This window comes from Gadus macrocephalus, chromosome 18 (genome assembly GCF_031168955.1).
Source record: "Gadus macrocephalus chromosome 18, ASM3116895v1".
NCBI classification, from domain to species: Eukaryota; Metazoa; Chordata; class Actinopteri; order Gadiformes; family Gadidae; genus Gadus; species Gadus macrocephalus.
In genome coordinates this window covers 12,735,148-12,748,585 of record NC_082399.1, presented here as the reverse complement: position 1 = coordinate 12,748,585, position 13,438 = coordinate 12,735,148, and the positions used below count along the sequence as shown (strand labels likewise).

The 13,438-nt window shown below is 42.1% G+C and overlaps 3 protein-coding genes across 4 annotated transcripts; 2 read left to right on the top strand and 1 right to left on the bottom strand.

Moving 5' to 3' along the window:
• Nucleotides 1-485: 485 nt before the first annotated feature.
• pnpo (pyridoxamine 5'-phosphate oxidase) lies at nucleotides 486-3,080 on the top strand. Its single transcript, XM_060036358.1, has 7 exons — nucleotides 486-690; nucleotides 1,102-1,226; nucleotides 1,309-1,408; nucleotides 1,488-1,541; nucleotides 1,719-1,847; nucleotides 1,975-2,045; nucleotides 2,265-3,080. Exons 1-7 carry the CDS (start codon nucleotides 526-528, stop codon nucleotides 2,428-2,430), a joined length of 810 nt encoding a protein of 269 aa, XP_059892341.1. The 5' UTR covers nucleotides 486-525; the 3' UTR covers nucleotides 2,431-3,080.
• Nucleotides 3,081-3,553: 473 nt separating this feature from the next.
• On the bottom strand, nucleotides 3,554-7,770 carry prr15lb (proline rich 15 like b). Of its 2 annotated transcripts, none has more exons than XM_060036359.1 (2): nucleotides 7,490-7,770; nucleotides 3,554-4,804 (listed from the first exon to the last, which is right to left on the bottom strand). In XM_060036359.1, exon 2 carries the CDS (start codon nucleotides 4,682-4,684, stop codon nucleotides 4,328-4,330), a length of 357 nt encoding a protein of 118 aa, XP_059892342.1. In that variant the 5' UTR covers nucleotides 4,685-4,804; nucleotides 7,490-7,770; the 3' UTR covers nucleotides 3,554-4,327. The 2 variants fall into 2 exon arrangements, with proteins under 2 accessions (XP_059892342.1, XP_059892343.1); XM_060036360.1 differs by having other exon boundaries at nucleotides 3,554-4,766.
• Nucleotides 7,771-8,850: 1,080 nt separating this feature from the next.
• Nucleotides 8,851-13,313, top strand: cdk5rap3 (CDK5 regulatory subunit associated protein 3). Its single transcript, XM_060036121.1, has 14 exons — nucleotides 8,851-9,008; nucleotides 9,274-9,319; nucleotides 9,420-9,551; nucleotides 9,632-9,732; nucleotides 10,154-10,202; nucleotides 10,343-10,521; nucleotides 10,710-10,846; nucleotides 11,140-11,284; nucleotides 11,444-11,551; nucleotides 11,642-11,720; nucleotides 11,849-11,937; nucleotides 12,437-12,642; nucleotides 12,823-12,994; nucleotides 13,192-13,313. The coding sequence occupies exons 1-14, from the start codon at nucleotides 9,003-9,005 to the stop codon at nucleotides 13,255-13,257; spliced, it is 1,515 nt and encodes a 504-aa protein (XP_059892104.1). The 5' UTR covers nucleotides 8,851-9,002; the 3' UTR covers nucleotides 13,258-13,313.
• The last annotated feature ends 125 nt before the right edge of the window (nucleotides 13,314-13,438 follow it).

Below are 13,438 nucleotides of genomic sequence, written 5' to 3'. Positions count from 1 at the left end.
CGAAATTTCTTTCTTCAATTTTAGGCCTACTCTAGACCTGTACATATATATAATAATAATAATAATATTAATAATAATATAAATTATAAATAACTCATTTATAATATATGATATAATATATATACACACACATATATATATATATATATATATATATATATATATATATATATATATATATATATATATATATATATATATATATATTTAATATATGTAATATATCTATAGATATCTATATCTATATCTATATCTATATAGGTCTAAAGGCATACATAATTGCAATTCCTTACAAACATAACATATGGTTTCTTATTCTTATTTATTTTATCTTTTACTGTTGCTGCTATGTGAATGTTGAGGAACCAAGCCTAAGATTTTTACTCTTGTGTACTGTACAATAAGATGTAATAAAAGTGATTCTGTTTCTGATTCAAACCTCTTCTCATGGTCGGGAGTCACGTGACCGTTACGTGAACATCCGTTTAGGTTTCAAGCGTAGCAGCGACTGTGAATGACTGGAGAATGACGCGCATAGTCAGAAGATCAGCATTGGGCAGAATTTGCTTGTTTGGTAAGCATTTACAGCCCACGAAAGTGTTTGGTCAGAAGATATCTCGTCAGACTTTGTGTACAAATTCAACCATGGATCTCAGTAACATGAGGAAAAAATACAAGGGAGACGAAGAAGTAAGTAGATGACTGTCTGTACACATCTGCACTCGTATGAGCAATTTATTAAATTTGCACCAATGTCACCTCGAAGAACAAATTGAGTCGGTGCAGAGTCTTGAACTCTACGTCCGGGCTAAAATCGAACGTTCAGAATAGAACGAGGACAGATTTAACCTTCGAAGCTGAACACCTAACATGGCCATATTTGCTTCCATGACCTATGTTAAATAACTGTGTGTGTGTGTGTGTGTGTGTGTGTGTGTGTGTGTGTGTGTGTGTGTGTGTGTGTGTGTGTGTGTGTGTGTGTGTGTGTGTGTGTGTGTGTGTGTGTGTGTGTGTGTGTGTGTGTGTGTGTGCGTGCTTGCATTTGTGTGTAAATGAGCATCCCTATGGATTTCATGCATTTTTATTTTTTATTTTATTCAGTGCTTTGAGGAAAGTCAACTTGCCTACTTGGACCCCATTAAACAGTTTGGGGACTGGTTCGACAATGCCACAAAGTGCCCAGAGATTGGGGAGGCAAATGCAATGTGCATCGCTACTGCAACAAAGTGAGCCCAAGAGCACCCTTCATAACGTCCTACTTTAGTGTGTCTTCAGGAGTCTGACCTGAGGCTCTGTTTGTCTCTGCAGAGATGGACTGCCGTCAGCCCGCATGGTGCTGCTGAAAGGCTACAGCGACGAGGGCTTCCGCTTCTTCTCCAACTACGAGAGTCGGAAGGGCGGAGAATTGGTAAGCACGTTTTTTATTGTATAATTTGGGAAGATAATTCCCTCCTCAAATGTTATTAAATCTGTTCTATTGTCGGCAGGAAAGCAACCCGCATGCCTGCCTGGTCTTCTACTGGGCGCCACTCAACAGACAGGTATCTTAACTTAAAACATCAATCGCCTCTGTGACCAGTCCCAACGATGTAATGTATCAAGGATATACAGTAGATATGCTCTCCATACGATCTGTGTGTTGAGGGCAGTGAACCCACATTGATGTGTCCCTATTACCATGAAACCCATGGCTGATTTGTTTTCTCGCTCCTGGCCAGATTCGTATCGAGGGCACCGTAGAGCGCATCCCGTTCGAGAGCTCTTGTGACTACTTCCACTCCCGACCGAAGAGCAGCCAGATCGGAGCGGTCGTTAGCAGGCAGAGCACCCCGGTCCCCAACAGAGACGTACGCGCCCCGAGTCTGCATTCATACACCTGGTGTCTAAATGCCTGGAATGACTGAATAGGATAGCCAAGAATGGGGTTGCGTGTCGGTTTAACGGAAAACCTGTATTAATTGTCTTGTCTTGCAGTTCCTCAGACAGAAAAATGCTGAACTAGAAGAAAGGTTTAAAGACACAGAGGTGCCAATGCCAGATTATTGGTAAGTTTCCCTCCCTGATTAATATAAATGTACAAAGAGTCAATTTTGTAAATAAAAAATCATTATATTGGCAGTTCTTAAAAAATCTTTTGAGGTTTGAGGTTCAGAGATCTCTATCTATTTGTATTTACTGTCAATATTTCTATCTATGTATTTCTTATAATTGTATCTCCATTGATATTGACCTACAGTGTTGCGGTTGCTGTGTTTCCCCAACAGGGGCGGCTACATGGTGAAGCCCAGCATGATTGAGTTCTGGCAGGGTCAGACCAACCGGCTCCACGACCGCATCGTCTTCACAAAGCCCCTCAACGGAGAGGCCTCTGCGGAGGGCTTTCAGCACAGGGCCGAGGGAGGCTGGGTGTACCAGCGGCTGTCCCCCTGAGGGGAGACTCTCTGCACGGGCAGGCGACCGCGGAGAGAGCCCGTGGGACCTCTGAGTAGAACCGTGCTGTTGGTTAAAAACAGACCCTCAGTTGACTTAAGTCAAAACACAGATTCATTTTGGGTAGCCTGTTAGCATCATCGAGTGTTATCGGTAACTTGAGGTCAGCATTCTGTAGTAAGAAGATAGGTATTTGTTTTAAACTGTGAGGCAAAAGTTCCCACTAATTGTAAAATCAACCTAACTTATTTGAAGAACTGTCTTGATATGATTGTGCCCCTTTGAACGACTCAGAAGAGCAAAGTCTGATAATAAGTCACATAGTAACCGTAAGTAATGCCACTATCTCTGTGAAGGATTTCTTCCTTTGGTATCAAAAGTAGCTGTTCCTAACTGTACAAAGTGTCTTAAATGTTGCTGTATGAGGAGCTCTCGTTCCTGATTCAAATTCGTCATGGCTTGGATGTCTTAATGTTTAAATCTGCTGGGATTCATTCGCCTTCTAACAGATGGTTTGAAACCGCTGTTAATGTCAATTTTGCCAACTTTGCTTTTATGTATTCTACAAATGAAGTGTTTTTTGAGAATAAGATGAGATCGATATGACTAAACTGTTTACTTTTTGAATAAAAAATGATTTACCAGAACAATTCTCTTATTGGCCAGCAGATGTCAGCAGTGTGACAATCCATGTAAAACCATTTCAAAGCGAAGGTACAAAAGTCATTGGGAATAGTTTTTATGAATATATGCATTAGAACTGTTACCATAATAATAATGGCATACTTATCTTTAACAATGTTGATGCTATTTACTAATTATCATCAGCTTTAATTTGCAAAACCTAGAGCAAGAATCTATCAAATATTGATCTCCGGTTACCATCGCCATGGCAACACAACCTGCCGCACAACAAACATCTCAGATACAGTAATAATCCATGATACTGGAATCACTCCCTCACTGAGGACCTTTAGACCCTGCGACACAGCAGGTTGCCATTTTACATCACTCAAAACCTTAAGCGATGTTACATTAATCTAAAAGGCAAATCCATACCACATCTTAATCAAACATTTTCAGAATATAGACATTTCATTAAATCTGATAGAATAGAATAGTAGAATATTTACATGATATTTATTTTTGCTAAAATGTCGTTACAGATTTGGTTTGGTTTTCGCCAATGTCCACCTTCGATGGTCTTTCATTAAATAACAATTGATATATATATTATAAATTAACAAAGTACATCTTATCTTGAATCTATATATTATCAAATCAGATTCTTTTAAATCATACAAGGATACAAAGATAATTTGATTACATTAAAAAAAAAAATGTTGCCGCCGATATGTCTGGAGAGGCGTTCATTTCAACATATCACGTTCAGTACACCTCAATAAACCTTTGAATATGAAAACCATCTGTTTTACAGCACACCACTTTCATTCTCTCTGCTGAGCACACTGTCTTTATGCTTGTGAGTGCTGGTCACTTGTTTGCAAAGGTGTGGGTGGGACTCCAGCAGCTACTCTCCCCGCAGGGTGTGGTGCAGATACAAAGTGTTCTGGGTATTCATGGCCCCCAGGTTCCGCTGGCTTTGTGCTTCTCTACTAGTCAGCCATCTCTCTCTGTGATCTTTCATTTCTTTTATGACCAGGGACATTGTAGAAATGTCACGTGTGTAGCACGCACACACTTTGCACATATGCATGCCTCATGCATGTCTGCATATGGGTGTGTGTCTGCCCGTGTGTGTTTGTGTGCGTCTGCCTCTGTGTGTGCATGTTTGTGTCTCTGCCTCTGTGTTTGTGTCTCTACCTGTGTGTGTGTGTGTGTGTGTGTGCGCGTGCGTGTGTGTGTGTGTGTGAGTGAGTGAGTGTGGGTAGGATCACTACTTCTCAGTGTGTTTGGTGTTCTTCTGGTTCTCGCTGCCCAGGCTGTGCTCGGGGAAGAGGTTTGGGTTCTCTGCCAGCGTGGAGCGAACCTTCTTCTTCTCCTTGAAGCGGCCCGAGTGGGACACCTTGACGTGGCGCCCCTTGGTGGCCGACTTGTCCACGATCTTCTCCAGCCGGGCGCTGAGCTGGCTGTCCATGGGCCCCGTGGAGCCGGGGGCCGGCCCGCTCCCGGGGCTCTGCTCGCTCTTCTTCCCCGTGTTGCTGTCATGGTCAGCGGGGATCTCGTACAGAACCTTGGCCTCCGACTTCTTCTTGCGTGTGAAGGTCAGCTTCCACCAGCTGGGGTCGGCCATGGCACTGGGACCGGAGGGTGGATTGGACGGGCTCCGGGGGGGTGAAGGGACCAGGCTCTGGGGGGGTGGAAGGGGCCGGGGTCTGGGGGGCGATGGGACCGACGTCTGGAGGGGCGATTGCTGGACATGGGGAGAGAGAGAGAGAGAGAGAGAGAGAGAGAGAGAGAGAGAGAGAGAGAGAGAGAGAGAGAGAGAGAGAAGAGAGAGAGAGAGAGAGAGAGAGAGAGAGAGAGACTTTTATTAAAGCATATGATTCAGACATTACGGTCTTATGTTCAGATACCTTCCAACAATATTAATTAGATCAAGTCCCATACCCTTTTAATATAACAGTATGTTGAAAAGCATTATTAGATATACTCATATCATATTACTTTTGTACTCTCGAATGTGAATACATAATTAATATGACATTGAGATCTCGTTGGACATAAAAGGATAGTCAGGTAGTCAGGGTGACGGCCGGCTGAAGGGTTCTGGGTTTGAACCCCGCTGCCTGCAGTCCCCCTGTGAGGTTCCTTGAGCAAGATGCCTAACTCCTAACTGCTCTTCAACCCTTTGAGCTGAAAGCATCAGCTAAATAGAAATCAAACCACATTTGATGCATCATTAATAGCACACTATATTTCACGCATAAAACAACTTCAAACAATGAAGCAACTCTAAAGTAAAGTGAATATAATATGTAATAATAAAAGTTTCCCATCTTCCTCTTGTGATGGAAAAAGCAATTTCTTCTGTTTAATTGTACAATTCTTTCAGAGCGGGCCAGTGGCAGGTCAGTTAGCCCCAAGACACATACATTAATGGCTGACTGCACTCTCCTCTGTATCCCCGCGCCCCGTATCAGTGATTAGTAAGCGCAACTTAAGGGAGGTGGGACACCTGACCCCCTGCGGGGAGGTGATAAATTAATGAGCGCTGGGAGAGTATCCCCTGTCTCCCCTATGTGATCTGATACGAGCTCGGCCCATCAGCCCGGTGAGAGGCCTGGTCCAACACACAACCACACCACACCACGCCTGACGTTGTGACGGCAGCAGCGGCCCTGGGGTAACAGGAATCAACAGCTACCCTGCTGCGTTTGGGACCAGCTGTCTAAGTCCCTAAGAGTGGATGGGTGGAGGTTAAAGTCCTTGTCTGTTCACAACCATCCAGGATGGTATCTTGTATTGTCAGCATACTGTAGATGTGTGTTGCTCAAGATCTTTTTGGTCACGGTCATTTCCTTATGGCACTGTAATTCCACATTGTGTGATGATAACCACTAGATGGGATACCGGATGATGTGAGATAAAGAGGTTTGAATAATGTGTGTACGGGAACAAAGAGGATAGGAGGATTTTTTATGAGACTATAAATAAGCAATTTATCAACAGCTTACAACAATAAACAATACATTTGTACCACTCTCATGATTTAGATACATCAAGCAATATTGATGTTGCTTGGATTGGGGCTGCCTTTTGCATGGCAGTGGTATCATGGGAATATGCAATGCAAATACATGTGCCCTTTTATAGAAACACTTATCAGGGTTATCTGACGGTGGAGCTCCCAGCCATTGGAGCGTCCCAGCGTTTTTTGCATATGGCATGGCAAACAACTGATAAAATATTTTCAGGTCTGTGTTGATTGGATTCTGATCACAGCCGCGTTCATTAACAACGGACAAATATACAAGTAATTTCTGTGTTCTCTTATCATCTTTGGTTATAAATACATCACTCATATTTTTTTGTACTTTGCTGTTTACCGACACTTAGGGGAACCTTTTGTTAACTGGGTCCCTCACCCCAGTGTCTGCAGTTTTGTCTTTTCCTTGTTGTGTTTTAGCTTCGCTTCACTTTCATACAGGATTTGTCCAAAAAGTCTTGCTTGAGGCCCATGCTCAGCTCCGGGGCCCGTGGAAAACACCCCCCACTGTGTTTAACTTGGACGTGACCTTTGAGACAAACAGTGGTGTTGACATAAACGAGGCCCTCCATAGTTCTTCTTAATAAGTAACTATGTGTTCTTTTATGTGTTTGCCCAGTAACTCTTACACAGCCTCAAAGATCGTGTCTGGGAGAAAGAAATGGCTGACCGTGTGCACGGCCCCTCCGTTCGGTTCAGGCTGGAACAAGGAGGGTCCAAGGGCACCTAGCCATGTGCGTTCCCCGTTACCGAGCTACCTTTATTAGTCTCTCAGTCTCTCACCCGGGTCTGTGTTAGCATGGTCCACCAGCTGGTCATATAGGTATCCCATATAGTGTTTTCAAACTGAACATTACCCAACCCAAGTCTGTAGTAATAATAAGGATAATATCATCACGTCTTTTTCTTGAATATTTCTTGAATATGTTTGGAATTATACCTATTTGAATGATTATTTTAAGTTTGTACGATATAATTATAAAATCACTTGAAAGCCAGACACAGGAAGGTCTCACAAGTATCTCATTTGAATTGCATGTTTGAACCATTGACCAAAGATCCCACTCTCATTCAGACTGTCTACATACTGTATCATAGTCTATCAAGGGCACATTATTTGTGTCCATTGTTTGAGAAGACGAAGGTCATGTCTGTGTCTGTATGCGTACATTTTAATATTTTGCTGCTCCAAAACCGTGCTTGATCTCTACAAAACAGTGCATTATATAACATGTGTACACACTGTATTATATAGCAGTGTATATATTTGGGATTGTACAGCATGACCCATAGATTACAGACCACAGAACAGCCTATATTGATGATGAATGTGTTCAGAGTAATTTATAGTGCATCATCTTTGAGGGTTAAATCAGATGTGATTCTCACCTGGTTGATGATGACCTGGCTTCGGTTTAGCCGAAGACGATGCGATCAGACATAGAACTTCCCCACCATGTTGAGAAGTAATTCAACTCCTACAACTTCTACTAACCTCTTCTTTCGGTCTTGTTCAGAAGTTGTCCCTTTACTTCTGAGTTTCAACTGATCGGCCAGAGGTCCATTATCTCTTTCATTGGATATTTTTTTGTCCTCATTGAGTTTCACTCTACTCTCATTGTCCCTTCTGTGGTCACAGCCTCACTACAACACACCCTACTCAAACACACACCTAGAGCCCGCCCAGCGCAGGGCATGTGATGATAGGAGCCCAGCTCTATTCAGGTTCCCAGGTCCCCACACAATCCAGGCCTCCTGACCACAAACAGTGTCAACCAAGAAGACACACAGCTTTCTACATTAAATATTTTTAGACTAACATTATCCGTGTTGAGTGGTTGTGTGTGTGTGTGTGTGTGTGTGTGTGTGTGTGTGTGTGTGTGTGTGTGTGTGTGTGTGTGTGTGTGTGTGTGTGTGTGTGTGTGTGTGTGTGTGTGTGTGTGTGCGTGTGTGTGTGTGTGTGTGTGTGTGTGTGTGTGTGTGTGTGTGTGTGTGTGTGTGTGTGTGTGTGAGGGGGGGGGGGGGGGGGTGGATGTGTGGGTGGATGTGTCTCATCATCACACCACAACTCGTATTTATTCAATAGAAAAAGACAAATCGCTCATAAACAAAGAGCATAGGCACAAACTGAAAGGTCATCAGAATGGGAGAAAGTGATCCTCATATTTTGCATGGGGTGGTTAAATCCCCGAGGCTGAGTGGCTACCTGATTTGCAAGTTTAGGTAACAATCAAATCAGCTTAAATTGGGACACGTTTGAAGTGAAGGCATACCAATGTTTCAATTTATTTTAACATTTGGAAACAGATGAAACGGACTAAAACTTGGAACTCCACCTGCATTATCTCATGGCTGAATGCGTCTGGGATTTTTAAAAAGTGAGTAATGGAAAAGCAGCAGAAATTCACATTGAGGACTTCAAAGCTGTAGCATTGAACTGTGACGAGACTGTACTTGAAGAAACATCAGGCATAATAAAAATAATAATAATGACAACAACAATAATTATCATCATAACGATGATGATAGGAAGACAACAAAATAATAATATCTGTGTCATTATATTCTTTGATATTGTGATTATAACATTATAATAATGTGTTTTATGTGTTTATGACATGATTATACTGCCGTCTAGCGGTAAGGTATCGCTTCAACACAGTCAAACAGGAACTAGTAGTGACCAATGAGACAATACGCTCAGCATCGCAACGTATCATTGGATACTCTACGGTAAGAGGTTAACACCCCTTGCTCCTATTGGCTTCTGCTCGTCTAACGTGTCAAATCGTGTAAATAGTGTAAAGATCAAACCAGCTGTGGAGAATATGCATCTACACCAGTGAAATCATTACAAAAATGTACACTTAGAAAATCGGAATTACCTACAACTTAAGAAAAGATGGAGGTAAATGGAAACCTATTATTTTTTATTTTATTTTATTGTAAGATCTTCTTGCGTGGACACTTGCCAAGTAGCCTGATAGCTAACTGTCACACAGTGACAGAAATATAAAGTTTGATGCAAGTTTATTCTGCATTATTAAAAACAGTTAATAATTGCTTAAAAGGAAATGTTGTCCAAAGCTGTTTTGATGCGCTGTTTGAATGATCCTCGTCATGTTTTATTATGTTGCATGTGACGTTCAATACTTATATTTATCCCCCCACAGAATATACAAAACATTCCTATCGACATACAAACCAGCAAGCTTGTGGGTGAGAATTCACAACACTTAGTGTAACATGACAAAAACCCATATTTCACAATCCTTTTTGTATGTGATAATAATGGGTAATTCTCATCCCCTGTCCACAGATTGGCTAGTCGATCGACGACATTGTAATCTGAAATGGCAAAGTTCAGTCATGGAGATTCGGAAGAAGATCAACACTGCCATCCAAGACATGCCAGAAAATGAAGAAATAAAGCATCTGCTTGCTGGCTCCTGTGGGTTTTTATTTGAATCCCATTTTTGATCAATGCCATCAATCAATTTGGAAGTCTAATTTTGCTATTTTCATTACTAGACATCCACTACTTCCACTGCGTGAGGATTGTGGAGATACTGAAGGGAACAGAGGCTTCCTCCAAGAACATCTTTGGCAGATATTCTTCTCAAAGGATGAAGGTGAGCGGAATTCTCACAAAATGCATGTCTGTATGTAGCCCCACATGTGACTCATCACACACAAGTGTTGAGCAAAACAATGACACACCTGGTAACGTTTTTAGGTTGAAACATGTATTCAAAAAAACGATGTAACATGCTTGGTAAGCCAAGGAAATCCATGTGGATCTTGTGCATATTGTCCGAGGTCTGTTACAAATCCCAAATTCTGAAACCATATGGTTTGCAATCGACCTCATTTTTTGGAATAGGATCAATACGTGATCCAATAACATAATATATGTGTGTCGGGACACATATCCATCTCAAACACAAGTCCTTCCTTCTGTGAATGTGCCATGAGTATTACTAAGATTCACATGTCAGGTGAACTGTGGTTAATTCTGGATTCATCTTTATCCAAAATATTCTATTCTTTCAGGACTGGCAGGAAATCCTGTCCCTTTACGAGAAAGATAATGCCTACCTGGGTAAGGAACAAAACAGACACTTAACAGAAACAGACCTTATTACTACCCACATGCAGGGCTGCTTCAAACCATCCATAGAATACGAGCGTTGTGTTGTTTGTGCTTCTGCGTGAACACTTCCTCCCTTCTGCGTGTGCTAGCGGAGGTGGCCAGTCTGCTGAGCCGCAGCGTTAGCTACGAGGGCCCTGCTCTGAGGAAGCAGGTGGCCAAGGCCCAGCAGCAGCAGCAGGACCTCACCCGGCGCGAGGTCGAGTGCCAGAGCTCCTCGGCCGACCTGCGGGAACGCTACTACGCAGCGTGCAAACAGTACGGCATCACGGTAAGCCCTGCGAGCATCTCCTCATTTAGGGCACACGCGGTTAAATGCAGAGGGTCGCTATTCCGAAGCCACTGTTTTCACAATAGCTTGTTTTTAGTTGGATACAACAGTATTTTACTTTCCATATTTGTGGTTTTCTGTGCTGATTTTGAATGGTACTGATGGGTTGGATTGGTACTCTCTGCCAGGGAGAGAATGTGGCTCGGGAGCTTCAAGCTCTGGTCAAAGACCTCCCCACCGTCCTGGAGGAAACAGGCCGAGAGGCTTCAAGGCTGGAGGAGCACATCCAACTCTATACTGTTTTCACAAACTTTGTCTCAGATTGGTGAGTATGTGGTAATTTTCCAGAGGTACGAAAGACATGTTATCAACGCACTCCCTGGCAGGAGTAAATCTAAAGATCAGGGAGGCATCCCCACTTTATTAGGACTGGGAATTGACACTGTACATGAAGGGCTACTGTGGACTTTAATGTTGTATTTTTAGTTGCACAACAGATCCTAACTGAAAATGATTTGATTCTTTTGACAAAAATCCACAAATTAGAAAGACAATTCTAAATGCTTTTCTTTCTTATATGAATGTGTATCTCTTGTTTTCCAATCTGCTTGTTCTCAGGTCTGAGCCAGTCCTGCCTTTACTTACGTTTGCCCAGAAGAAAGGTAACACAACGTTCTATGAGTGGAGGACCGGCCACGCTCCTGTGGTCGTGGATAAGCCTGTAATGGATGAGGCCCCGGCTGACACGGTCACAGAGGAAACGGTAAGTCGTAGGCCTCACAGCTTCTTTATTAACTTGGGACTGAAAAAATAAATTTTGCAGATGGAAGGCTCTGGCTTCCTAAGTAATGGCAGAATGTACCCTACTGTAAAACTGAAAGTAAATAACAAAACTGATCTAGAAAAACCTTAACCTTAATAGATTGACTGGGGTGACTTTGGCGGTGGAACAGAAACTCAGGAAGTGAATTTCGGTATCACGGCTGAGGATGGAGTGGACTGGGGAATAAGTTTGGATTCTGACTCAAAGGTGCAAAAAACTTTCTTTCAATGGAATAAACAATATTTTAAGAAAACTATTCAGTGAGATAATAATATGATATATCTTTGCTCTATTCAGGACGATGAAGGTGGCATTGACTGGGGCGAAAGTGGAGAAGCGCCAATCGAAATTGAAGTTTTAGATGGCGGAACTGACTGCAAGTACTTTTTGTTTTGTTTTGTAAGGTCAAATTAAATATTTGTACTTATAATTCTGTTAATTTTATGTAATGCACATACACCTTACTTGGTCTGACAGTTGGGGCTTATTTGTGTTTTTACTTAGGTCCAGAGGGTGTTGCAAGGGGAGAGGATGCCCTCACGATTCTGGAGAACCCTCAGTCACGGAACCAGTTCATCGATGAACTCATGGAGGTCATCATCAGTGTCTTTATGAATATAGCTTACACAAATATTTACATAATGTGATAGATTTCACTTGGTGGGAATGTCATTCAATTGCCTTAACAATTTGCATCGTTTCACAATTCATACTGAATTCAACAATGCCGTTGAGAATCCTATTATAAAGAACACATTCTGTATTCAATAGAAGTAGAACAAGGGCTTACAGATAGGAGCTTGTGAAAATTATATTGACTCATGAAGCCTAAATACAAATATGCAATATTATATTAACACTGATTACAGACAAAGCACTAAACAAACAAAAATGGAATTAAAGCAATACATTTCAGTGAAACAATAGATTCAAGAAATATTGATATTGTTTCTAATTTACTCAAATCTTATGAATTACTTCCATAGCCCACCATTCACAACAGCCGTGAACAGAAGTTGTCTTGATGGTACTTCATTTCAAACTCAATCCAGATGCATATCCAGACGAGTCTGTTGTGTTTGTTTACCCCAGCTGGAGACCTTCCTGGCGCAGAGGCTGAGCGAAATGGGCGAGAACGCCGACGTGGTCGCCATGAGCCAGTTCCAGCTGGCCCCCACCATCATCCAAGGCCAGACCCGGGACCACATCCAGGACCTGCAGGCAGTGGTGTCCGACCTCCTGAGGCGGCTGACCTCCCTCAGGATGCAGCACCTCTTCATGATTCTGGCTTCACCCAGGTCCGCTCCTTCAATGTCCTACCCTTAGATGGATAGCAACACGCACACACACAAGTAATGTCTTGTCTGTTATTCAATGAATACGAAGAAGTGAGGCACCTATATTGTTACAATGACCAAGAAAAAGCTATTTTCAAGGTGTTACTTTTTGTATTCAGTGGGATTCTGCGTTTTCTCCAGGTATGTTGAGCGTGTGTCCGAGACACTGAGACAGAAGCTGAAGCAGGCGGACATTTTGGTTCTGAAACGCGCCACGATGGCGGACAATAGGCAGAAAGCTCTGGAAGAACAGGCCAAGCTGGAACCCCGTATCGACCTGCTGGCAAAAACCACCCGTGAGCTTCAGAAACTGGTAAATTACCTTTATGCTTTCTTTGTTAATGTCTGATTCCTTAGCTATTACTTTAAGTGATAATAACACTAAGTATTTTCATTTGAACATAATGAATGACTTTTTTTTTTTAGGTTACATAAATGTAACCTAAACATGTTTATTCCTTAACATTTGCTTTTCTCATATTAACCATGTTTTGTCAAATCTTTTTTCAGATTGAAGCAGATATTTCAAAGCGATACAACAACAGACCGGTAAACCTGATGGGGGTGAATGTGTAGTTTGCAGATGTCTCACTGTCATGTCGTTTGGCAAATAAATGTTTTATTTAATGTGTCATCTTCAAGTCATTTGTGAATTTGGTGTGGTTTCATTATTTCTTTTCATATCACGCAATGGTGTGCAGATGTCACAACTTGGATTATACATACGTTTAGTAAGTGATTACAAACACATCATATG

Coding starts and splice junctions, on each gene's coding strand:
- pnpo (XM_060036358.1), top strand. CDS start 526: ATGACGCGCATAGTCAGAAGATCAGCATTGGGCAGAATTTGCTTGTTT. Junction 1,227..1,308: donor TGCATCGCTACTGCAACAAA/GTGAGCCCAAGA, acceptor TTGTCTCTGCAG/AGATGGACTGCCGTCAGCCC. Junction 1,848..1,974: donor CCCCGGTCCCCAACAGAGAC/GTACGCGCCCCG, acceptor CTTGTCTTGCAG/TTCCTCAGACAGAAAAATGC.
- prr15lb (XM_060036359.1), bottom strand. CDS start 4,684: ATGGCCGACCCCAGCTGGTGGAAGCTGACCTTCACACGCAAGAAGAAG.
- cdk5rap3 (XM_060036121.1), top strand. Junction 9,733..10,153: donor ATTCTTCTCAAAGGATGAAG/GTGAGCGGAATT, acceptor CTATTCTTTCAG/GACTGGCAGGAAATCCTGTC. Junction 10,522..10,709: donor GCAAACAGTACGGCATCACG/GTAAGCCCTGCG, acceptor ACTCTCTGCCAG/GGAGAGAATGTGGCTCGGGA.